This window comes from Cervus elaphus, chromosome 3 (genome assembly GCF_910594005.1).
Source record: "Cervus elaphus chromosome 3, mCerEla1.1, whole genome shotgun sequence".
Lineage (NCBI taxonomy): Eukaryota > Metazoa > Chordata > Mammalia > Artiodactyla > Cervidae > Cervus > Cervus elaphus.
In genome coordinates, this window is record NC_057817.1 from 29,641,367 (window position 1) to 29,666,243 (window position 24,877).

The 24,877-nt window shown below is 51.9% G+C and overlaps 3 protein-coding genes across 4 annotated transcripts in view; all 3 read right to left on the reverse strand.

The window, feature by feature from the left end:
* The window catches only part of LOC122682197 (tubulin alpha-1C chain-like), a 1,110,822-nt gene that overhangs the window by 473,273 nt on the left and 612,672 nt on the right, over positions 1 to 24,877 (reverse strand). The window lies entirely within an intron of this gene.
* On the reverse strand, positions 401 to 5,183 carry AQP5 (aquaporin 5). The gene is made up of 4 exons (XM_043885096.1): positions 4,544 to 5,183; positions 3,274 to 3,438; positions 2,801 to 2,884; positions 401 to 1,778 (listed from the first exon to the last, which is right to left on the reverse strand). The coding sequence occupies exons 1-4, from the start codon at positions 4,904 to 4,906 to the stop codon at positions 1,593 to 1,595; spliced, it is 798 nt and encodes a 265-aa protein (XP_043741031.1). The 5' UTR covers positions 4,907 to 5,183; the 3' UTR covers positions 401 to 1,592.
* AQP2 (aquaporin 2) lies at positions 7,720 to 24,570 on the reverse strand. Of its 2 annotated transcripts, XR_006337300.1 has the most exons (5): positions 24,115 to 24,569; positions 20,921 to 21,085; positions 20,479 to 20,559; positions 19,494 to 19,841; positions 7,720 to 7,953 (listed from the first exon to the last, which is right to left on the reverse strand). XR_006337300.1 is itself a non-coding variant. In XM_043885163.1 (4 exons), exons 1-4 carry the CDS (start codon positions 24,472 to 24,474, stop codon positions 19,632 to 19,634), a joined length of 816 nt encoding a protein of 271 aa, XP_043741098.1. In that variant the 5' UTR covers positions 24,475 to 24,570; the 3' UTR covers positions 16,640 to 19,631. The 2 variants fall into 2 exon arrangements, 1 of the variants encoding a protein (XP_043741098.1); XM_043885163.1 differs by lacking the exon at positions 7,720 to 7,953 and having other exon boundaries at positions 16,640 to 19,841; positions 24,115 to 24,570.

A 24,877-nucleotide genomic window follows, 5' to 3' on the forward strand; every position in this document is an offset into this window, starting at 1 on the left:
TACCAGGGAGAAGTGGGAGCTTGGGTTAAACACTCTCAGGAAAGCAGAGGCCCTCCAGAACTGGGGTGTGGCTGAGGCCCCAGCTGTGGACACGCTGGTTTCTTTGCACACAAGCAAATCGAGCCCTTGATTTGAGATGTCTGCACAAGTGTTTCCTTTCTATCCATTGTCTCATTTTATCTTCACAACAATCCACGAAATGGGTACAAATATCCCCATTTTACAGATGAAGTAATTAAAACTTGGACAGCTTGTGTCATCCAGAGTTGTACAACCAGACTTGAACTCAAAGCCAGACTCTAACTCTGATGCAGAGCTGTGTCCTGAGCTTTATTTGCCCCTCTCCCCACAGTCCCAGGAATCTCACTCCCTCCCTTAATCTGACCCCACAACAACCCTGTGAGGGAAGCATTTTTTTATTCTCATTTTATAGTTTAAGAGGCAGAGGCTTGGTGAGTTTAAGGAGGTGTCCTAAGGAATGTCAGTGGCAAGGGGACAAGAGCAGTAAGGGCAGAGCTGCAGGCCAAGGGGAAGACGGTGGGAACCCTGGCTGGTGGAGGCAGACCCGGAAAAGAGGTGGGTCGGGTATGGCTTCCAATAGGGGTAGGGGCAGGGGGCTTCTCCCTCTGAGTACAGGCTCCCAACGTGGCACCTTTCTGGAACCTCAAGGGGCCAAGAGTGGAGTCCGGGACTGTGTCTCCTGGCCCGATGACGGACCTGGCTGGTCATCCCCTTGGCATCTCAAGGGGCTGCTGGCCGGTTCACTTCTCCACCCTGCTAAGCACACCCTGACTCTGGTGCCAGGCCCTCCTCAAGTGGCAAGGACTTGACATAGCTGAGGATGGAGGGGTGAGCAGGCAGGCCGATTGGTGGAGACCTTCTCTGTTCCCACTGCCCCCTCCTGACCTCCAGCTCTGTTCCTACATTTGGTCTCTCTGCCCTCTCAACCCCGCCTCTCTGACTCTCTAAGCCTCTCCTGGCCTCAGTTTCCCTGTCTTTCTGCAGAGGATTGCGGAGAATGTGGAAGGGGCTATGGGATGATGCAGAAGAAAGGTAAGGAGCTACAGTATCCTGAGAGAGGCTTCTGGAGCAAGACAGGCCAAACATGAATGTCAGTGGTTTATTGGGAAGCCCCCACCTTAAACACCAGCACCCTACCCTCTGCATCCTTGAGCAGAAATAAATAAAGTGGCATGTAATGAACCTAAGGAGCTCTGGGGTGGGTCAACCCCTGTCGTCCCAGGGGCTGGGGTCCTCCTGGCTCTTGAAGAGGGGCTGGGGAGAAGGAGGGAATGCAGACTGCCAAGCCACCCCTTCCTGGCCTGGCCCCGGTGCAGCCTGCACTGAGCTCACCACCCCTGAGGTCTGACCTTCCTGTCCCTTCCCCATCAGCCCCCAGCCCCTGGCCCCCTACCCCAAGAGTCCCATCCTGTGTTCTTGCTTCCAACTCTTTACTGCACAGCCTGGCGAGCAGCACCTCCGCCCCAGCCCAGAGGACCCAGCTGCGGGCGGAGGAGGCCTTGCTGTCATGCACGTCTCCTCTTCTCCCCTGCGGTTCAGGGGCTGAGAGGCTGACCCCTGTGTGATGCTGGTCAGTGGGCGGTCAGCTCCATGGTCTTCTTCCGCTCCTCTCGGTTCTCCTCCCAGTCCTCGTCAGGCTCATACGTGCCCTTGAGGATGGCCGCACGATCACTCAGGCTCAGAGAGTGGGGGAAGAGCAGGTAGAAGTAGATGATGGCAGCCGTGGCAGCCCCCACGATGGGCCCCACCCAGAACACCTGGCAGAGACAGGGCAGCGGCAGAGCTGAGCCCAGGCCTTGGAGCCGAGACCTTCCCTCCAGAGGACAGACCCAGGGGCCTCGCAGGGGAGACAGACGTAGACACTCCCACACCTCCGGAAGGAAAGTATTCGCCCTTTTGCAGGGACAGATTGACTGATACCCCACTCCCCAATGACAAAGGACACTGATACCCAGGTCCTGAGAGAAGATGGACATCCCCCAGAGGGACAGGGCTCCCGCCAACCCCACTATGCCATGCTGCAAGTCGCGTTCAACTCTTTGCGACCGTATGGACTGCAGCCCGCCAGGCTTCTCTTTCTGTCCATGGGATTCTGCAGGCAAGAATACTGGAGTGGTTTGCCGTGTCCTCCTCCAGGGGATCTCCCCGACCCAGGGATCGAATCCTCAGTCTCTTATGTCTCCTGCATTGGCAGGCAGGTTCTTTACCACTAGCACCCCTGGGAAGCCCACCAACCCCACCCTAAAGAGAGACAAATGAACCTTCAGAGAGAACAGACATGGAGATCCTCAGAGAGATGAACATAGCTCCTCTCCCTTCCACACAGGGAGACAGACAGACTCTGGAGAGAGACCATGAGCTCTCAAAGGAGATGACAGACAAATTGTCCAGAGGGACAGACCCACAGGAAGGAAGATTCTCCCCAGTCCCTAACAGGGACAGATAAATAATATGTCAGAGAGGACAGACACTTGGACCTCCCTGTCCCCCACCACCCTGAAAGATGGAAACCAAATCCTCAGAGACCAACACTGGAGCACAGATGCTTTCCCTTCCCTACAGGGACAGACACACATAGTCCCTGCCCTACCGACCCCCAAACAGGATCCCCTGCCATCTAAATCTACCCCTGCCCTTGCTCTGGCTACATCCCCATCTCTCTCCGGTCACCCCCAAGCTCTGGGCCCCCATCATCCAGAAAGTCCCGTTAACTGTCAGCTGCTAAGGCTGGGTTTCTAGGTGCTCATTGCCAGGGAGACAGGGGAAAGTCCGGACTTACCCAGTGTGCGGAGCTGAACCGACTCATGATTACTGCGGGACCAAAAGATCGGGCCGGGTTCATGGAGCAGCCCGTGAAGTAGATCTAAACAGAGAGAAGGAGGCCGTGAGGAGGGCAGCATGCCTGTCCACTCCCACAAGGCCTGGACCCCCCCTGGGGTCCCCTAGCAGTTCAGGGGCTCAGCCAGGTCTCCGACTGTCTCCCGATCCCTAGACTGGTGACCTTTCCCTTCATAGTTCCCTCTGGATCCCTCCTTTCCTCTCTGTCCTGAGCTTGGGCTTGGTTTCCTGCCTCCATCCCAACTCCCCCTCACTCCCGTATTTTCTCAGACTGGAGAAGGTTTGAGGGGATTGAGTCTGGGCCAGAGTATAGCAGCTCCACTCTAGGTCTTCACTGGGGGCTCGCTGATCCAGAAGGTGCTGCCCCAGGACCCCATTATTTGCCCTGAGGGGCCAAATGGCGCCTTTGCTCACCCCCACTAGGTGGCCCAGTGTGACGGACAGGCCAATGGACAGGGCTGGGGAGCCCACGGGGCTGGTGCGGCGGGAGTCAGTGGAGGAGAAGACGCAGAGTGCCAGCTGGAAGGTCAGAATCATTTCCGCCACCACAGCCTGGCCCGCGGTCGTGTTGTTGTTGAGCTGCAAGGGGATGGTGTGTTAGGAGCCCTGCCTTCTTCTGCCTCTAAGGCCAGGGACCTGTAGGGATGGGGCTGTTGGTCTCCAGGGACTCCTAGAGCACAAGTGCCTGGAAGCCAAGCCCTGTCACTTCAGGGAGGTCATTTGCCAGAGAGACTATATACTTGCCAGTGCTCACACAGCTTGGAACGCAAAGCTGTGGCCCAAGTGACAAAGCTGGGGGACCTCTTCCTGGACACTGGCCCAGCACTGGTCTACCCAGGCCCCAACCCCCACAAGCTGGCATTTACCCTCCCTCCTGTGGGCAGCTGCCCAGTTTGCTTACTGCACCCCCCAAGCCCGCCTCCTGCCCGTGCCTGACCCGCTGCCAGTTCCAAACCTCAAACCCGTCTCTCCGGTGGGGCTGACTCATGGTTTGACAATGGCCGAGAAAATCCTCCTCTGTGTTTGATTAATGAACCCAGTTTGCATGGGACAAGGGGGCTGAAACTGGGGTGGCAGGGATGGGGGGAAGGGGAGGGGGCCAGGAGCCGAAACCAATATTCATCAGAGACCATATGTACGGGCACCCCATTAGGGAGTTCACAAGCCTGGCTTCTAAACATAACCCCGAGTCCTACTCTGTGGAGGTCATGGCCATTTCCATGTAATGAGAAGGAGAAAAACAAAACCCAGAGAGGTTGGGGGTCACCAAAGCCAGGATCACAACCCAGCTCTCTCTGATGGTTCCATGAGACCACTCCACTGAGGACCACACAAGAGCGATGAGGTGCCCAGGAGGACAGAAGAACTTGGAGGTAAGACAGGAGAAGAGAGAAGTTCTGGGGTAAGAAAAGGCAGGCAGTAGGCACCCGGACAGAGGCTGGGATGGGGCAGCACGAGGCCGGTGGGCAGGCAGAGGAGGCGGATAGGAACCAGAGGAGTCGGCTGAGAGCACACACCACCGCGGAGATTCATCTTCCTGGCCTCAGGATGCTATGACCTTCTTGGCAAAGGTTTGAGCTGGCTGGTCTACTCTGTGCCACCCATTCCAGAGATGGGGCTTGGGGGCCGGGTCCAGAGCCCACCCCAGGGTCCCTGCCCCACAGCCAGCCCCCTGGGCACTCACCGCGTTGACAGCCAGATTGCCTCGGGCGTTGGATGGTGCCAGCCCGTAGAGGATTGCGGCCCCGGCAATGGCGCCCACCAGCTGGGCCACCAGGTAGAAGACCGCCCGGAGCAGGGAGATCTGGTTACCCACTAGGAGGGCCAGGGTGATGGCGGGGTTCATGTGGCCACCGCTCACGGGCCCCAGGGCCTGGGCCATGGTACCTATGGCCAGGCCGAAGGCCAGCGAGATCTGCAGGACGCTGGGCAGCGCCGATGGCCACTTGAGGGCCGAGCCGAGGCCAAAGAAGACGAAGATGAGGGTGGCCAGGAACTCGGCGAACACTGCCTTGAGGAAGGCCACGGAGCACACCTCCTTCTTCATGGTCTTGAGGCAGTAGCCCCCGCAGGGGTCGCCCGTCGGGGCAGCGGCGCAGGGGGCGGGGGACTGGCTCGGGGGCGCCGCACGGTCTTGGGTGTCCGCGGCGTGGCCAGCGACGTGGCACGGGGCCTGCGGGGGCGCGCTATATACCAGGCAGGTGGCCCGCGGCGGGGCGGGCCCTGGGGTGCAGTGGGCGGCTCCCGCACGCGGGGGCCAGCACTGCGCGCAGGGAGGGAACTTCAGGGCCGCCGCGGGCTCGCAGCGGCCCCCGGCCCCGCGCGCCCCCCCGCCCGGGCAGCCGCACGCCCTCTGGGGCCACGTGACCCGGCCGGCGATGTAGACCGGCTGGACGGGCTGGAACCCGCGCATAGTGCGCTCCGGGCGTCTCCCGCGCTCTTAGTCCACTCTGTCTGTCCCGGGCTCCCGGGGAGACTTTGCTGGCTCTGGGCTCTCCCGTTCTTCGGCCTTCCGGACGGGTGCCTCCGCCGAGCCTCGATCTCTGGCCGTGGTCTTCCCCTTTTCTTCTCTCCGGGCGCTGGGTCCAGCTCCTCCTTTTCCTCCTGCGACCTGGGCATCCTGACCCGGCCTCATGCCCGGCCGGGCTGGAATGATGCGCTTCCCTGAGGACAGCGTCGCCGCCACCCAGCTCCCTGCGGGCCCGCGGTGGCGGGGGCGGACGGCCGGCCCGGCAGGGCCGTGCGGGGCGGTCTGGTCATCGCGGGCCTCTCCCTGACTCGGGCGGGGCAGACCTCCTGGATTCGAGCCGGGGCGTTTGGGGGGATAATGAGCACCGTGCTCATAGCCTGCCCCGGACTTGGCCATCCTAGCATCTACTCTCTATTTCACCTTTCCTCATCTCTTTTGCTCTCTGTGACTTTGTCTCTGCCAGTCGTTGCATCATTTTCCACGTCTGAATGTCTTACATGTGGTCTATTTTAGTTCCCCCAAAGTCAAGTTCTCCCGCCCGTGGACTGGGTAACACTTTCTTCCTGCCCTTCCCAGTCCCCCCTCTCCGCCGCCCCTTCTTCCCCCCACCCGCACCCCTCCCATCCTTCCCTCTTCCCTAATCCCTGGGTAGGTATGTGGGGAATGAGGCTGGAGGGCCCTTGAGAGCTTGGAAGAGGGGCAAGGACGGACCCCCAAGATCCCAAGAGTGGAGCTGCAGTAAAGACGCCTCCACGGCTACCATGCCCCATCTTTGGGAAGTACTCAGATTAGTGCTTGGCAGAGAGTGAGGCTCCATAAAGTTTCCTCACATTGTGACTGTAATTTTAAAAGCCTCTTGAGGGCTGCGTGTGGAGCGCAGCAGGACGGTGCAGCAGAGGGAGGGAACAGGTGCTCCTCTGGCAGGGGGCTGAGGGGCGGGCCGGAGGAAAGTCAAGGACCTGGAGGAGCAGGATCTGGGCTCCATGGCAGCTAAGAGGCCAAAGAAAACAAAGAAAACAAGGACGGAAGGAACCTCGCTATTGTTCCTGCTCTGCCCTGGTTTCCTGCTGGAGCCGCTCCTCCCCCACGTCTCTCCTCTTAAGACAGGGGGCCCATCGGTCCCTTCTGCCCTGGGTCCTGTGGTCCTGCCCCTGGCAGAGGGTGGCGGCTGTGTACAGGATCTTCATCTGGGCTTGGGGGCACAGGGCCCTGCGGGCCTGGTACAGACCGGTGCAGACTGGAACGAGAACATTCATGACCCCAGAGGCCTTTGAGGACTAAGCTCTGTCACCTCTGTCTTGCCTCCAGTCTGCCCCCTTCCACCCTTTTTTTCACTCTCTCTCTTCAAGGCACTGCTCTCATAAATCCACAGATCTTAAACTCCACAGTCTTAAAGTGTCACCAGGGGAAGGAAGCTCCTCCTTGAGGTTTTGAGACCAATCTTTTACAGCTAACCAACAGCTCTGGCCTCCACTGTGTGATTAAATTCTGAGCTACCTGTGAGGAAAATCAGACTCACAGGTTCTGCCTTGCCCAGGGTCACACGGTGAGCTAAGATGAGACCCACAGGCTCGTCAGGACTGACCTGGTGTAGCTGAAGAACAAGACCCTATCTATCCAGGTTGTTCAAATGAGGGCAGCTGGTTATGTTTCCTAGGCCTGGCTTGAGGCCTTTCTACCTCTCTCTGACCATCAGGGTCCCTCTGTCCTCAAGCTGTCACAAGAGTGCCCATATGCTGGAATTATCTTTGCCCTGAGCACTTGGATCCTTCCTGGTCAGTCCCAGAGGAACGCTTCCTTGGGACCTCTCTGGGCTGGGAGATGGATCTCCCTGTGTGTGGCAGGGAAAGTTAGAATCTCTCAGGAGGAACCCCTGCTTTTTCTCCTGATATTGGGTTCCCTTGGTTCTTTGGCAGCAGTTTCAGGCTGGGGGTAGAAATGGCAGGGTAGTTAGCAGTAGGTGATGCTGCCAAGAGTCCACACACCCCCAGGTTTGGGGAAGAGTCATTCATTCATATCCAAAGACTTATTGAGCACTTACTACATACCAGGCACTGTTCTAGGCACTGGAGATATACCCATGAGGTAGCAGGCAATGTCTTTGCCATGTGGAACTAATATTCTAGTGAAAGGAAACAAACAATAAATAATAGACATATGGAAAATATATAGTGCAATAGAGTCCAGTTAAGTGCTATGGAATAATAAAATATGTTATGGGGGACTGGTTCTTTGCAATTTTAAATGGTTGTCAGTGAGGGTCTTATTGACAAGGTGACATCTTAGCAAAGACTTGGAGAGTAAAGCTGAATCTGGCCTCTGAACTAAATTAAATCTCTGAGACAGAGTTTTGGGTGAAGCAGAAAAGGATCGTTTTATTGCTTTGCCAGGCAAAGGGGGCCACAGTGGGCTAATGCCCTCAAAGTTGTGTGTCCCCCATTTGAGGAGGGCCTGTGAGGAGTCTTATTGTCCAGGGACAGGGTTGCTGATAAGGATCAGGGTGCGTGCAGGACCCACATTCCTTCAATCCAGCGATCATATGGCATCAGGTGATGGGTGAACTGTGACCTTCTCTGGAATGAAGAGTGCTTCATCACGTCTTCCATTTGGTGGGAGTTTTAGTTCTGTGCAAGAGTTCAAAGATAACATTATATATATTCCTTGAGGGGGAACCAGGACCCTGCCCCCAAGGCTGTACTACTGTTTCTTGACTGCTCCTCCCTTGTCTTTGCATCCCCTCCCTTCCCTGATCAGCAACTATTTGAACCTGCCCTTTGAAACTCAGACAAGGTGATGCAGAGAGGCTTTTGTGCCCAAGAGTTCCATAGGGTCCTGCTTGATCTCAATACCCGCTTTTCTTTGATACTTCTCAATCCTGAGGAGAACAGGTATTGGACAAGAAGGGGAATAATCATTTTGGATAGAGAAGTTAAAAATAAATGCTTCCCAGGTGGTGGTAGTGGTAAAGAGACTGCCTGCCAATGCAGAAGATGCAGATTTGATCTCTGGGTCACGAAGATCCCCTGAAGGAGGGCATGGCAACCCACTCCAGTGTTCTTGCCTGGAGAATCCCATGGGCAGACAGAGGAGTCTGGCATGCTATGGTCCATAGGGTCACACAGAGTCAGACACAACTGAAGCAACTTAGCAGGCAAGCATATTAATCATAAACTCAGCAGAGGAACTCAATCTTAGGGGGACTTGGTTTCAATCCTCCCTTTCTTCTTTTTCTTTTTTGGCTGTACTATGTGGCATGTGGGATCTTAGTTTCCCAACCAAGGATTGAACCCTGGTCCTCTTCATTGAGAGCACAAGTCCTAGCCACTGGACCACCAGGGAAGTCCCAACATTTAGAAAAATTAATTGATCGGCTGCATTGGGTCCTGTTGCTGCACATGGGCTTTCTCTAGTTTTGGTGAGCAGGGGCTACTCTCTAGTTGCGGTGTGTGGGCTTCTCATTGGTGTCTTCTCTTGTTGTGAAGCATGGGCTCTAGAGTGTATGGGCTTCAGTAGATGTGGCGTGTGGGCCCTAGAGCGTGGGCTCAGTAGTTGCAATTTACAGGTTTAGTTGCCCCATGGCATGGGGAATCTTCCTGGACCAGGGATGGAGTCTGTGTCCCCTGCACTGGCAGGCAGATTCTTAACTAATGAACCACCAAGGAAATTCTCCTCTTCTCTTTTTAACCTTCCTGAACTTTTTTCAGGGAGTGGGACAGTGGCCACTCTGGCTACTTCCTTCTAAAATAGGGCATAGTCCTGCCTCAACTGGACACTGAATTGGAAATATTCGTGAGTTTCAAATCCTGGATCAGAGTTTAGTTCAATTAAAATCGCAAACCCCTGGTCCACCACTTGGTGCAACAGATCCAATTAGAAGTAGTCGGAATAGTGACAACCGGAATTCTAATAGACAAAATAGATCTCATTCCCTGAGGAATTCAGGAGAATAAACCTGAAACCCAGTCTGGAGCTGGCCCTTTGAAGAGACTCACTGTGGCCAGTTATCTAATTTTACCTAAGGAGGTTTTTAACAGCATTAACATATACATAACAGGAGATACTGACTACTACACATATTGTCTTTTTTTTTTTTTTTGCTAACATCTGACCTAAACCAATTTTATTGTCTAAAAATTTAATCATTTTAAGCGGATACCTTGAAACCATCTGGTTGCAGCTACCAACTGCCAGAAGACATTGCTTTGAGAATGGCTGGTAGCATCATAAGTGTGACACAGCTCAGAAAGTTCAAGTTCTCAGCAATCCAGGAATGTGTCTGAAATCCACAATGGTCACTTAGCTGATGTCTGAACCACAGCTACTCCGTTTTGATTTTCAAATATTTTTCCCTCCTCATGGCCAAAGCAGATGTCACTGTTAATGATTTCAGTGCTTTTCTTGATATGAGAAGATGCAAGAATTTGGGCTCATAAAATCTCCTGAGTATCCAACTATCTGACGGCCTGTTCTTCCAGTTTTTTCCAGAGCACAGAGTACCTCATTCCTGATCTCCACCCTGAACTCCTTTCAGGGTGTGTTGAAGGTCAGTGGCTGCAGTGGCCTTGACCTAATCCTTGCAGAGGCAGATGGCAAGTGCCAATTTTCAGTTGGCAGAGCCCCTTCAGGGTCATGAATTTGACCATAGTTTGGCGGGAGTCATTTCATGGTCACTTCATCCCACAGTGCTGAGAATACTTACTCCCAGTTCTGGCGAAGATTTCACTGATAGGCTACTCAACGTGCTATTACTGGACTAGGCCTTATTAATAGTAGCCCCAAATCTCCAGACTCCCTGTCTTACTAGTCTCTTATGGTTCAGGAAAACATTCCCTCTTGTTTCTTCCCATATCTAGAATTTTTACATTCATTAATCTCTTATGGAACTTATATCAGCATCTTATCAGAGGCTCAGTCACACATTTGGTAATTAAAAAAAAACAGCTTTGTAAAAAAGGTAAAGTAAAAAATAATATAGCTAGCAGTATTAGTAAGGTCATAAGTAAGAATTTAAGTCAAGAACTTCTATTAGGTGCAGCCTAGTATGTCTCAGTTTGTCTGACTTTGTTCTATACCAGTTGTTATCTTTAAGGGAAATTATATATTGGCATTGTCCATGAAGCACCCAGCCCAATTTCCTAGTGTTGCTAGGCTGGTTATCTCTAGTATGGTTTAATTGTCCCCAACATAAGGGAGCCTTTAAATTTAAATGACCATAACCTGGTATTAATCTCTTGGTTGCAGATCATGTAGCATCTGATCTTCATCCAAAAATAGATGACTGAGTTAAACCTCAGAAACAAAGAGTGTCCTTTAATAATTCAATTAAATTTTGCAGCAATATAACATGATGCAACAAAGATCCCATGTGCTGCAACTAAGACTTGATGCAGTCAAATAAATATATAAATATTTTTTAAAAGTCCTGATATTTGGGATGCTTGTCAAAAAGTTTCAAAACACTTGGGTGTATAAGATCATAAGTCACTGTGAAACAATAGTTATTCACTTAACATAGTGACAATAAAAGATTTCAAAGGCAAATATAGAACAGATAACTTAAGAGGTAAAGAAATCTGTTATCAGAGCCAGTTCAATGTTTTAAGAAAAATTGTCTTCTCAACAGAGATAAAAATAAAATTCAAGTTTCAAATCAGCTTACTTTTGAAATTCATTTACTCAGTTAAATTCATTCCAAACTCAACCAGACTTGACCATGAATAAAACTCTTCTCAGGGTCCACTTCCTACAAACCTTCCATTATTTTCTGCATCCTTATTAGCCCATTCCTCATTTTTCCATCCAAAAACAATGAGTTCTAAGATGGACTCACTTTGTTTTTCCTTAATAAAATGTAATTCCATTCCTTATACTTTCCTTACTGAAAACACACATCCCACTTTCCTAGAGCATACTGAGATGTTTCCTTTATTACTTGTATTAGCTTTAATTACATGTTTAAATTAGAGTCCTCACCTCTTAAAAAACCTTGATTTCTAGTGAAAATTAAGAAGTAAGAAATTATAAACTTTTATATTAGCATTCTATTGATTGGTGAACATAAATACCAATGATAATTTCTTAAAAAATTTGCTTTCTTTTTTTTTTTTTTTTAAATTTGCTTTCTTATAGAGAACATCTCTGGGTGGCACCAAACATATTCATTGATAGACCTAAATGTCTTTAATTTCTTTGTTTAGTAATTGATGTCTTGGTATCTTATTTGGGAATGACCCAGCTAGTCAACAAACTTCCATCATTTAACTAACATTTCATGTTACTAAATATCCAGAGAGATCCTCCTCAAGTGGACATTCCTAAACCATAATTATTCCCCTACAGTTTACCTAAAAGCTCTTATCATTTACATTTACTTTCCTTAAAGGACTTCCCTGATGGTTCATTGGTTAAGACTCTGTGCTTCTAATACAAGCGGCCCGAGGTTTGATTCCTGGTTGGGGAACTAAGATCCCACATACTACAGATCATGGCCAATAAATAAACAAAAGCTTCTTCACATTGTTACTTTCCTTGACAGATTTGCAACAGATATAATAAGGTCTTACTTGATTGCAGCCATGAAATTGAAAGATGCTTATTCCTTGGAAGGAAAGTTATGACCAACCTAGACAGCATATTAAAAAGCAGAGACATTACTTTGTCAACAAAGGTCCATCTAGTCAAGGCTATGGTTCTTCCAGTAGTCATGTATGGATGTGAGAACTGGACTATAAAGAAAGCTGAGTGCAGAAGAATTGATGCTTTTGAACTGTGGTGTTGGAGAAGACTCTTGAGAGTCCCTTGGAATGCAAGGAGGTCCAACTAGTCCATCCTAAAGGAAATCAGTCCTGGGTGTTCATTGGAAGGACTGATGTTGAAGCTGAAACTCCAGTATTTTGGCGACCTGATGCAAAGAGCTGACTCATTTGAAAAGACCCTGATGTTGGGAAAGATTGAAGGCAGGAGGAGACAGGGACGACAGAGGATGAGATGGTTAGATGGCATCACTGACTCAATGGACATGAGTTTGGGTAAACTCTGGGGGTTGGTGATGGACAGGGAGGCCTGGCGTGCTGCGGTTCATGGGGTTGCAAAGAGTCGGACACGACTGAGTGACTGAACTGAACTGAAACCTAAGTACAACAGAAGTATTATGTTTAATATTGATGACTCTAAAGACATGTCTATATTAATCGAACCAACAAGCTTAAGCCACCTTCAATAGCAGATATCAATTCAGTACTGAATATTTCCCAGATCACATGGTCCTGAAGTTCATCTTGGCCAATTTTTAAAATATTTAATTTATAAGCACTTTTTTTTAAAGACAATTACATAGAGCTAATTTACCAGTTATTTTTACATACTGACAGAACCAGAGATCCCACAGTTTTTCCATTTGAGGCCCCCCTCTTTCTTTTTTCTCTTTCTTCAATCTCAGAAAGTAGAGATAGTCTAGATAAATGTTCTTGAGAATCCTGGTAGAACATTTACATCTCAAGGCATGTGAGTGAAAAGTCACTCAGTCATGTCTGACTCTGCGACCCCATGGACTGTAGCCCACCAGGCTCGTCCATCCATGGAATTTTCTAGGCAAGAGTACTGAAGTGGGTTGCCGTGGCACAGGAGGAGATAAATACCAATTTCTTTTTCTTTGAATATAGAGAGATTTGTTTTAAGAAATTGGCTTTCACAGTTGGCTTGAGGATCCCCAAACCTGATAGGATAGGTGATTAGGCTGGAAACTCAGTGAAGAGTTCTTGTTCATAGACAATCAGGTGGCAGAATTCCTTCTTGCTTAAGGGAAGTTAGTCTTGTTCTATTAAGGCCTTCAACTGGTTGATTGTGGCCTGCCCACATTACAGAGGACTTCAGTTTTATTAAAATTTCTTTAATGTAAATGCTAATCTCACACAAAAAAATACCTTCACAGAAACATTCAGAATAATTCTTGACTAAATATCTAGGCACTGTGGCTAGGCCAAGTTGATACATAAAATTAACCATCACAGGAAGTAAAGTAGTGTGGTTTTTAAGCCAAATTACTGAATTTTTAAAAATTCGCCTTTGTTTAAAATTTTTTTTTATTTATTTTTAATTGAAAGAAAATTGCTTTACAATATTGTGTTGGTTTCTGCTGTACATCAACATGAATCAGCGATAGGTATACATATGTCCCCTCCTTCTTGAACCTCCCTCCTCCCTCCCATGCCATCCAACCCCTCTAGATTGTCACAGAGCCCCGGTTTGAGTTCTCTGAGGCACCCAGCAAATTCCCACTGGCTATCTATTTTACATGTGGTAGTGTATAAGTTTCCATGCTACTCTTTTCATTCGTCCCACCCTCTCCTTCCCCCGCTTCCCCAGGTCCATAAGTCTGTTATCTATGTCTGCATCGCCATTGCTGCCCTGCAAATAGGTTTATCAGAAATACCAATTCCTTTTCATGGGAGCATAGCTGAAAACTTCCCAGCTTTGGAAAAACACCCTAGAGGGACTACAAGATAGAAGATAGAGCTCTGATCACCTATATCAAGGCTAGTCCAGAAGGGAAAATTCTAACCAACCCTCCGCCACAGGCGAAGCCCAGTGCACTAGAGAAGGATACCCTGATGTTGTCCAAGTGAGACCTGTTATTTACCAAAGACCCCTCCACTGGTCAGTGCAAGTACTGCCACACATACAGACAGACAACAACATGGTTCAACAGACAAAATATTAGACTAGGTGTAGCCCGAAGATTCCATTTCCACTCCCAGATGGAGAACTCAGAGTGGTTCACAATGAAGAATTTCCCCATCTTGCACAAGACAGAGTGGCTAACCCCAAAACAACACACACAGATACAAATGATAGATAAGCCACGGTCACACAGATAGAAAATCAGAGGAGGTATAATCTAAAACCTTCACTTCCACTCCCAGACTGAGGGTTCCAAAGAGATTAGCTCAGTTCTTGAAGGAGAACAAGCCCAGAACTGGCCTTCAAGGATCCCAGAGTGGCTGGCCACGATGGAGGGGAGCGAATTCCCAGCCTTTCCATCCCTGTGACGAAGCCATTCTAGCTGAAAAATAGGTGATCATACAAAGGCCACCTCTCCTCACTTTTAAGAATGCACATTGGCCAAACAGAATTACAACAGGATCTCATTTCTCTTTAGTCATAGGTTCATAGCTATAGGCCGATCAGTCTGCCAGGATTTTCTCCAGAGGACTATCAGATGGAATTGAAGATGAAGCATTTCCCATGTTTGATCGATAGAACACTCAAGTGCAGACCAAGAACAAACCAAAATCCTTGCCAGCAACAGAAGCCTCAAACCAAAAACCAAACAGCACAAGGCTCAAATCAGCTTCCAAGTTCCGCTTAGCCTGTGGCCTCTGCCCCAGCAGGTGCCTTTCAAATGGAATTTCCCAGAATGGAAAACTGATGCCAGAAGCTCAGCCTCTGTACACTGGTGCTGAATCGAATCTCGGAGACAGGGTTTGGGGTGAAGTAGAAGAGAAGAGATTTAATGCTTTGCCAGTAAAGGGGGCCACAGTGGACTAATGCCCTCAAAACTGTGTTTCCCAACTTTGGGGGGGGGTGGTAGGGGGCTGTGAAGAGTCTTTTAGTCAGGATCAGGGATCAGGGTGTGTGCAGGACCCACATTCCTTGAGGTCATCTGGCATCAGGTGATGGGTGAACTGTGACCTTCTCTGGAAAGAAGAGTGTTTCATCACGTCTTCTATTTGATATGAGTTTTAATTCTGCAGGGGAGCTCAGAGATAACATTATGTATATCCCTTGAGGGGGAACCAGGACCCTGCTCCCAAGGCTGCACTACTCTTTCTTGGCTGCTCCTCCCTTGTCTCTGCATTTCCTCCCTTGCCTGATCAGCAAATGTTTGAACCTGCCCTTTGGAACTCAGACAAGGTGACGCAGAAAGGCTTTTGTGCCCAGGAGCCCCATAACATCTTGCTTGGTTTCAAGAAGAGAGGGAAAGAACCATGCATGTGGAGGGGAAGAACATTCCAGGCAGAGGGAGTGGCCTGAATTGCTGGAGCAGAGAAAGCGAGGGAGGTCAGAGAGCGGTGGAGGTGGGCAGGCCTTGTGCATCACCAGAAGGACCGCAGGCTTTACTCAAGAGACTGAGGGAGTCACTGATGGGAGACTGGTGTGCGCTGAAAAAATTCTTTTTGTTTTTCTTTTTGGCTGTACCGCGTGGCATGCGTAACTTCCCTGACCAGGGATTGAACCCATGCCTCCTGTAATGGAAGTGCAGTCTTGGCCACTGGACCACTAAGGAAGTCCCTGACAAAGGTTTTAAAAAAAAATTAATTTTTTTATGACTGTGCTGGATCTTCGTTGCTGCACGGGCTTGTCTCTAGTTGCAGTGAGTGGGGGGGCTACTCTCCAGTTGCAATGTGTGAGCTCCTCTTGTTGTGCAGCACAGGTCTAGGGCACTCGGGCTTCAGCAGTTGCTAAGAGTGGGCTCAGTGGCTGCAACTCCCGGGCTCTAGAACACAGGTCCAGTACATGTGGCATATGGGCCTAGCTGCTCCGAGGCACTTGGGATCTTCCCAAGTCAGGGATCAAACCTGTGTCTCCTGCATTTGTAGGCAGATTCTTTACCACTGAGCCACCAGGCATGCCCCTGACAAAGCTTTAAAAGACACCTGTGTTGCTGTGTTGAGAAGAGATGAGAGGGGCATGGAGGCAGGGACACAGTGGCCTGGTGGGAAGTACTGAAGGTGAGAGATCTGGATCCCTTTGAAGGTAGAAGTGACAGGATTCCCTGATGGAGTCAGGGCTGGGTGTGAGAATGGGGAGTCAAAGATGGCTCAAGCCTTTTGGCCTCAAGCTGGAAAGATGATGTTGCCATCAGTTGAGATGGGAAGGACCATGCAGGAACAGGTTTGGGGAGAAGAACAGGAGGCTGATCTTGCACGTTCAGTGTTAGGTGTTATCCCAGACCCTGGGATAACTGTTATGCCAGGTCCCTGCCCTGTCTCCCCAACATGGTGCTCTAGTCTGTACAAGGGGACCAAGAGGGGCTCCTTCACTCTCTCTGGTGGCCACACAGCCAGCCCATGTCCTGGTGGCCTCCCTGCAGTGCCACCTGGGTGACACAGCCCAGCATACCCATTTGGGCCAGGCTGACAGTGGCACTCGGACACCACAGGCCTCCCAGCTGAGCTCCTTCGGCATTGAGATCCCTTCTGCACCACCCCTCGAGGCAGCTCTGGGTGCTCATGACATGCCACAGACTCTAGTCTGTCTGCTGGCTCCTCGGACTGCACGGACCATTTCTAAGTTGTGACAGAAACAGCATTTATTGACAAGTGTGCATTTATTGAGTGTTTACTATGTGCAGAGCACTGTGGGAGACACAAGACGGATGGGGGAAGATAGAGAGGAGGGTGCCATCTGAGAACCAAAAGGAGCCCTGCCCCCAAAGGGCTCATCGTCTAGCTGGGAGGCACTGCCCAGATACAGAATCGCAGCTTAAAGACCCAAAAGAGTATTGAAGCAACCCGCGCAGGGGCAAAGTCATCTGGAGCAAAGTGGGAGTGCAGAGGTGGAGGCAGCTGAGGCCCAGTGGCCAGCCCCTCCTCCCCTCAGCTCAGAATCTCCTCATTCTCCAGCTGGGGACCTGAAGTTCTGTCCATCTGCCTCCATGCTGCCCTGCCTCTGTCTGGTTTGGTATGTGGCCTCCGCCCTTCTCCAGACTGGGTGCTCTTTGAGGGCAGAAACCAGCCTGTGTTCTTCGTCATTGTCTCCCCACCTGGCTCAGAAACTGGGACACAAACATGCTTAATAGGTGTAGTTCCCCTCCATCCCATCACTTGAATCCTGCTTTGACTTCTGACCTCAGTGATCCCAATCTGGGCAATCGGGGCTGGAAGCAGTGGGGCTCTCACATTTAGTTCAGGGGACAGTGTCGTCTTGGAAGAGGAACAGCTGTAGGGAGAAATTTTTGGCAACTTCTGGAGGGATCTGTGGAGAAGGAAATGACAACCCACTCCAGTATTCTTGCCTGAAAAATGCCATGGACAGAGGAGCCTCGTGGGTCAGAGTCCAGGAGTTGCAAAGAGTCAGAAACTATTGAGTGACTGAGCTGAGATGGATCTGGTGGGGAGAAGTGAGGAGGGGATGAAATACCTGAGACACGTCAAGGCTTGGCTTACAGCTCAGAACCTTGCTGCCTTTGAAATTCCAGTGCAAGGACACTCAGCTGCCAGAAGTACAGCCTGGGGGTTACTTTGGACTCTGACTTGACCCCTCCTCCAGGAACAAGGCCAGGTGACTGTCATCAGCTGTTCAAGGATTGGGAGAATCATCTCCATAGCATCTATGACTGAGGGCAGGCTTTTTCTAACCCGAAGGAAGGTTTGCTCAAGGAAGACAGAAAAGAGCTTAGAGGAGGCAGTGGGTATGATTACAGATATGTGTTCCTTATCCAGTTTGTCTCTGAAGGGAGTGGAGGGCCCGAAGGGGCTGGAAGCTCTGGTGCACAATGATGCTTGTGCAGTGTGGGACAGACACAGAGAAAAGCCTTGAAAGCATGAAGGCATCAGAGCACGGAGAAGGGGGCTCACGGTGTGGTCCTTAGGTCAGCTATGCAACAAGCTGGAGAGGGAGGGGAGCACGGCTGGCATGGGTGGTGGGAGGAGGGGAGGCAAGGGGAGAACAGTCAATGGCAGGCTCAGGGTTGGGGTTGGTGAAGAGGCTGGATCAGGATGGGGCTAGCCCCACACCCATCTCCTGCTGGTACCTTGGGGCCCCAGGGCCTGCCTTTGCTTTAACCACCAACTAAAGGAGGTACAGGAGGCCAAAGGTCATGCCCCTTCTGCATTCTTCCCCCCTACCCCACCCCACCCCACCCCACCCCCAGGAACAGAAATAACGAAATGATCCCACTAATGCGTGATAATGGTATGAGGACTTACAGTTCACACAGCATCTTTACATGCATGATCTCACTTAATCCCAGTTAATCTCATTTGAGAAACATCGCACTGGCCTGGAAATTTAGAAGACCCGGCTCTAGACATAGACCTGTCTCTGCCTAGACAAGTCATTTCCCCTTCTTTGGCCTAGAAAGTGCTAGGCTGCTCTCTCCGCAATAAGGTCCTATGGGGGGAGCCAGAAGGGAGGGGGCAGAAGGGCTGGGGAGGTGGAAGGGAGAGAGAGGAAGAAGAGCTGCTTCCTGGGAAGGGGCCAGAAGTGGGATAGGTGATGGGGACATGTTGCCTGGTGCCTGTGGTTACGTGCCTGAGTGCCTTGCCCAGCCAGCCATAGGTGTGTGCTGGGTGAGAGGGCTCACTTGCGAAACTGAGTGTCTCCTTTCAAGAAGTGTCTAGTTGCAAATCTTCCTCCTCCCAAGACAAAGGCCAGGGGCCCACTAAGGCCTTTTGTTTTCTCTGCCACAGTGGGAGGCTAATCTCTCAGTCTGGAGCTCCCCCCGCCCCCACCCCTCCCAGATGGGGTCGCAGGTATACCTGCTGGCTATGCACATACACACATATGCCTGCTTCTTTCTGGGGCGAGGTCCTCTCTTAGGGCAGGAGGGAGGTCCTTGGCCTCGATTGCCCTCTCTCCGCTCCCATCCCAGGCCAATTCTGGGGGGAGCTGTCTTCTGGTTGAAACCTCGCTACCTCTAGCGAGGGTTCCTGGCAAATCTTAGGAGCCAGTGCTGCAGCTTGGGGAAACTTCCCTGAAGGGGCAGAGCCGGGAGTGGAAATCAGTGCCTCCCTCCAGCCCTCTCAGAGTGGCCTCCACACCCTCCTCTTCTCTTCTACCTGGGAGCGCGCTTAGCGCTCCTGGGGACAGGACCCCTCCACTGCAGAGGACGCGGATTTATTGCAGGTGGGGAGGGAGGGGTCAAGAAACGAGTGAGAGGTGATCAGCCAGGGCACACTTGCGCCAGCGCAGGCACACCTGCTTACACTCAGGAGTGTGCACAGCCCTGCACTTGGGGACAGAAAGGCACTTGGGGGACGCACACGCAAAAAATCCTGGGGCACCTTTTCCAGCTCCCGTCCCCCAGCCCCCCAGTACACTTGCGCAGGCTCTCGGAGGAGGCTTCTAGCTCCGCCCTCCCTCCCCAGCTCCCTGCCAGGCGCCTCAGGGTCCACTACTTGCTGCCCCGCAGCCTCAGGCCAGGGGAATCTGCCCGGCTCACCGCGGTGCCCGGGGCCCTGGCCGCTCGGCGCGTCTTGGAAGCAGCTACTGTGCCCTGGGGGCCGGCTTCGAGCCTGGGGAGAGGGGCTCCGGCGGGGTGGCGGGCGGGCGGGCGAGCTCCCCCAGCCCGTCCGGGCGCTCAGGCCTTGCTGCCGCGCGGGAGGCTCTGCGGGGAGTGCAGCTCCACCGACTGCCGCCGCCGCACTTCGCGCTCCTCCCAGTCGGCGTCGGGCTCCAGCCCCTTCAGCACCGCCAGGCGCTCCGACAGGCTCTTGGCGGGCGGGAACAGCACGTAGTTGTAGAGGAGCGAGGCCACGATGGCGCCGACCAAGGGTCCGATCCAGAAGACCTGCGGGGCGAGCGAGAGGGCGGCTCGAGGGATGCTCCTTTCCCCGTTGGCGTTGAAAGGGGGCCTCGCGCGGTGAAGGGTATCAAACGCTCTTCCGTGCGAATAGTGAGCAGGAGCGAGCAGCTGGGAAGACTTGTTAGTTGGGGGCTAATGGGGCGAATTCGGTGCGGACTCCCTGGTAACCTTGGACAAGTTACTTGCCCTCTTTCTGCCTGTTTCCTCACTCTAATACCTAACGCCTAGGGTTGTTGTGAAAACCCTATGAGTCAATATTTGCAAAGCACTTAGAATAAGTCCTGGCGCATACTAACAAAGTGCTAGATAAGTGCTAAATGATAGAAATATGTAGCCTAGTATAAATATTACGATTTATCGAATTCGAAGGCACTGTGTCATCTCTTTTAAACCGGTAACCTCACTTAATCTTTCCCCAAAGCCAAAGGAACAACCACTCTTATCCTCATTTGTAGATGTAGAAACGGAGTCTCTGGCGTCAGACCTGAAAGGTGGACCCAAGGCTCCCGGTAGCCCCAGGAGGAGGACTGGGGGCGGGGTGGATTTGCTGATCCCACTGCTCTCCCTTCTAGTGGAGATGGGTTTCTGCGGGAGGGGAAGACAGGGAGGTTTCGGCCATTACCCAGTGGTCATCAAACTTGCCGGTGACGATAGCTGGAGCCAGGGAGCGGGCAGGATTCATGGAGCAGCCAGTGTAGTGGATCTGCAGTGGAGGCAGGAGTCAGGGAGGGGAGTGGGGTGAGAATGGGGCCAGAGTCTTTGTGCCCCTCTCCAGTGTTTGACCTCAACCTAAAGGGCATTCATGGATGGACAATTAAGTTTGTGCTATATTTACAGGGCTTGCTATTCATTTGAAGCTGGAGTGCTATCTGTCTCTTTGTGGTGCTTGGGGGTCAAACCCTCTGGAGTATGTCCATGTGTCTGTCCCTCTGGGGGTGTCTCTGTGGCTCTCACTTTCGGGGGTTCTGTGTATCTATCTCTAGAGCAGTCTGTGTATCTGTTTCTTTGGGGACACCTCCCAGTCTGTCCCTCCAGGGAGGCTGGAATCAGTGGCCATGACCTACCCCAAGGAGGTGGCCCAGGGCCACAGAGAACCCGATGGAGAGGGCAGGGGTGCCCACGTTGTCTCCACGGCGCTCGTCGGTGGAGGCGAAGATGCAGAGCACAAGCTGCAGTGTCAGGAAAAGCTCCACAGTAACCGCCTGGCCAGCTGTTGAGTTGTTGCTGAGCTGGGGACAGAGGAGGGGGCACACTGAGCATGCTCCCCACATTGGTGTCATCTTCCTGCCCACCTGCAGCCAGGGACCCAGATAGGCTTCTGGGCACAATCCACCAGGGCGCACCAGCCACCTTAGTCCACACTACTGGTAGGTTCTTACTGGGCCATGGTACACAGGCAGGGGGATGGACCCCACGACTGACTGTGGTTCCCAGGCTAGAGGTAGGGAAACCGAGTCCATAGCCCATTAGGTTTGGTGACTGGGACTGTGTGCCTGCCGTGTGAGAGGAAAAGGGTACTGAGATATGGAATTTCTGTTTCCTGAAGAACAAGGAGGGAAGAGGTTTTGATTGCAGCAGGAAGTTTTAGGCCTGGTTACAGGAAGACCTTCCTCGCTATTTAAGCCACAGGATACTGGTGTTAATGAGTGGCCAGTGGTCTTTCCTCCTATGGTCAAAGGGCTCCCAGGAACAGGATCAAGGGACTGGCTCAGGGGCTGGCGCTAATGTGTTCCCTTCCCCCAGGAGCCCAGTGTACAACTGTGCTTGTTCCCCTTTACCTTGCCTATTCCTACTGCATTCAGGCGTCAGTTTTGCCCTGTGGATTTGCTCTCTGCACTTCCTGCAGAGGTTGAGGTGGGGGTCCTGGAGCCCTGTACTGTGATGCCTCCACCCCCATGTGGGGCACCCATGGTCCCAGCAGACCTTACCTTGTAACAAGAAAACCTGGGGCTGAGTGAAGAGGTGATTTCATAACTCGGCCGCACCCAGTACTGGATTTCTCTCTGGGTTTTGTTATCTTGAACCTTACACCCTGCCCTCTGGGTCTGGGCACTGCGCTGGGTGAAGCTGGGATAGCCCTGAGCTCCCATACTCCTTCTCCAGGCTCTGAACCCCCACCTTGGATCCTAACCATCGAGATGGCACCCTTGGGCCTCTCTGGAGTCTAACCTCAACTCCCTCTCATCTTCCAAAGTCAGAGCCTATAGTGGGGGGCTGTGAACAGCTTTGGAAGCAGATACTTTGGAGCCTCTGACTTGCTGTGGGGCTCTATTTATTTCAGCCTCAGTTTGTCTTTCTGTAAAATGGGGATAGCAGAATGGATCCTGGAGGACTGTGAGACAAATGGAAATGACAAAGGCAGAGCCCCAGCCCCATTCCCTGGTAAAGAGCGATCTAAAGGAGAGTGTATGGACATGGGTTCGGTGCCAGACAGCTCTGGGTCCGTTTCCAGGTGCTGACACGGCTCTGTGATTTGAATCAATTGAATGCTGAACCTCAATTTTACCCCTCACAGTGGAGGATCCCAGAATTCTCCTTACAGTGTTGTACCAAGAATGAAATGAAATCTGGCCTGCCACAAAGCAGATGCACATCAGTGGTAAATTCTTGGTGGGCAGACTGGCTTTTCCATTGATTTCAGCCATGGGGGTCATCTGGCTCTTGCTAGACTCAGGACAAGTCAGTCCCACTGCTGCCCCATTCCAGCCAGGAAGGTTCTCACCAGGTCATCAAGATGGTAAATGCTGGGCAGAAACTCAGAGGAGCCTCCCAGACCCTTCCCTCCTGAGGGCCCCAGTCAACTGTGAGATGATGGAAGAGCAGGAGGTCATGTCCTCAAGGCCCCTTAGCACTCCCGTTGCCCTGCTATTAGAGGAGATTTTCCAGCTACACATTCTGAGGCTTTCTTGTCCATGCTTTCAGGAAGTTCTTCTTTTAGTCTAACTAGACCTCATCTTGCTGCAAACTGAACTAATTTCATTCTCAATGGAAATGATCAGACTTCTCAGTCTATCCATCACAGTGGTCACTCTTGCCTTCTCTCAAACTTGAGCCCCCAGACTCATCATATTTTCCATTTTGAAGAGAGAAGTTCCCCATTTGGGACACCCCTGCTCCTTGCATGAGGAAGGCCACCTATACAGGGGAGGGGATGGCCACAGAGACCATGCAGGACTCTTCAGAGACATCAGAGCTTTTATCCAGTGGCCCAGGGATAGAGAAGGCCAAGAAATGCAGGAGATTGAGACATGAAAGAAGCACTCGCCTTCCTGGCTTGGAAGAGGAGCAAGAGTTAGAGCTGTGTTGAGGGACACAGGCTGTCTCTTCCCACCCATGCCCTCAGATGCCCAGGCCTTGCCCAGACCCAGGATAGGTAGAGGGCAGGGGTGTGGAGGGGGAGGGGCCATAGCGTCACCCTTAGCTCCCAAAGCCACTGGTCATGTCATCAGCTCATGGGCTCTGGGGATGTGCTCCAAGGTCTGGAGAGACCTTTCCCCTTTAGCTTTGCCCTGGGTTCTGCTACTTTCCTTGATATTGACAAACTGTAGAGCTTTTAGTCTGTCATTTCCCTTCTCTGAGCCTCAGTTTCCTCATTTGCAAAACAAGGCTTAGATGGTGGCTCAAGGAGGGAACATTGGTGGGGTAGAGAGATCACAGGTTTTACAGTCAAGCCTGGGTTTAAAGACTGGCTTTGGTACTTCCCCTTTCTGAGTCTCAGCTTCCATGTCCTTAAGAATTGGATCTTCTCATCCCTCCCTTACAGGTTGTAAGTTATCCACCTGTGGCTTGCATGGAGCCCCTGCTGTTGAGCCCTGTACACAGTGGATGCTGAAGGAATGTTGGGTCCTTCTTCCCTCAGGGAGATGCTGGGGACTAGCTCTCTGAAGTTCCTTCTTCATAGTCTATTCATGTCTGCTTGGAGACTCCATCCTCCATGAGTCCTAGCACAGCCCTTGCTGCAATGCGAACATCAAGTCAAGAGAGTCCTTGATGTGGCTCTCCCTCCAAGAGGCTCAGGGCAGAAGGTACCAGCAGACCCGTGGATACCCAGCCGCTGCTTGACATTACTGCTCCTTCCACCCTGACTCTCCTGTGGCAGCCATGTTCCTGGCTCCAGCATTTCTGCCCCTTCCCCATCCCACCTCTCTCTGTCTCTCCACCTAGACCCTCACCCAGATGTGGTCCCTCCCATCTCATCCTTCACAAGGGACTTCCCAGAATCTGCCCTTGTGGAAAGGACACAGTTCTGGCTACTCACGGCATTGACAGCCAGGTCCCCTCGGATATCTGGTGGTGTGATCTCATGGAGCAGGGCGGCCCCGGCCACAGCCCCCAGCAGCTGGGCAGCCACGTAGAAGACAGCGCGGAGAAAGGAGACGTGGCAGCCCACCAGGCAGGCCACAGTCACAGCAGGGTTGATGTGGGCCCCGCTGACGTGGCCCAGAGCCTGCACCAGGGTGCCAATAGCCAGGCCAAAGGCCATGGCGATCTGCAGCACAGAGGGCAAGGCCTGTGGCCAGTTGAGGGCTGAGCCGAGGCCAAAGAAGACAAAGAGGAGTGTGGCCAGGAACTCTGCGAGCACTGCCCTGGAGAAGGCTATGGACCGGAGTTCCCACATGCTGCGGAGCCTTCCGTGGGCTGGCCCAGGGGTCTCAGGGGCGGGGAGCTTGCAGCTCTCACTCTCCCTCCGTCTGTCTGTCTGTCTCTCTCTCAGGGTTTCTGGGGAGGCTGGTCTTGGACATTTATAGGGTCCCTCCATCCTGAATTTGGACACGTGAGATGTAGGTGGAGTCTGGCCGATACCTCTTCTCCCATGTGGCTGCCTCCTGCCCCCACCTCCTAGCCCTGGGTGCAGCATGCCTATCACCCCATCTAGGACTTCACAGCTGAATGGTGTTCCCCATTAATGAGCTCCAGATAGGGATTGACGTCCCCTAGTTTTCCGTGTTTGTTCCCTAGGTTATCCCAGGGCAGCTGCCCCAGGGCCTCCCCCACCCCCACCCGTCCTATGAGGATTCTGT

Excerpts from the sequence above, each read along its gene's own strand:
- AQP5 (XM_043885096.1), bottom strand. The coding sequence starts at position 4,906 with ATGAAGAAGGAGGTGTGCTCCGTGGCCTTCCTCAAGGCAGTGTTCGCC. Across the intron at positions 3,439-4,543 it reads GCAATCTGGCTGTCAACGCG|CTCAACAACAACACGACCGC; the intron begins GTGAGTGCCCAG and ends ATCCCCTTGCAG. Across the intron at positions 2,885-3,273 it reads CACTGGGCCACCTAGTGGGG|ATCTACTTCACGGGCTGCTC; the intron begins GTGAGCAAAGGC and ends CTCTCTGTTTAG.
- AQP2 (XM_043885163.1), bottom strand. The coding sequence starts at position 24,474 with ATGTGGGAACTCCGGTCCATAGCCTTCTCCAGGGCAGTGCTCGCAGAG. Across the intron at positions 20,560-20,920 it reads CCCTGGGCCACCTCCTTGGG|ATCCACTACACTGGCTGCTC; the intron begins GTAGGTCATGGC and ends CCTCCACTGCAG. Across the intron at positions 19,842-20,478 it reads GCAAGTTTGATGACCACTGG|GTCTTCTGGATCGGACCCTT; the intron begins GTAATGGCCGAA and ends CTCGCCCCGCAG.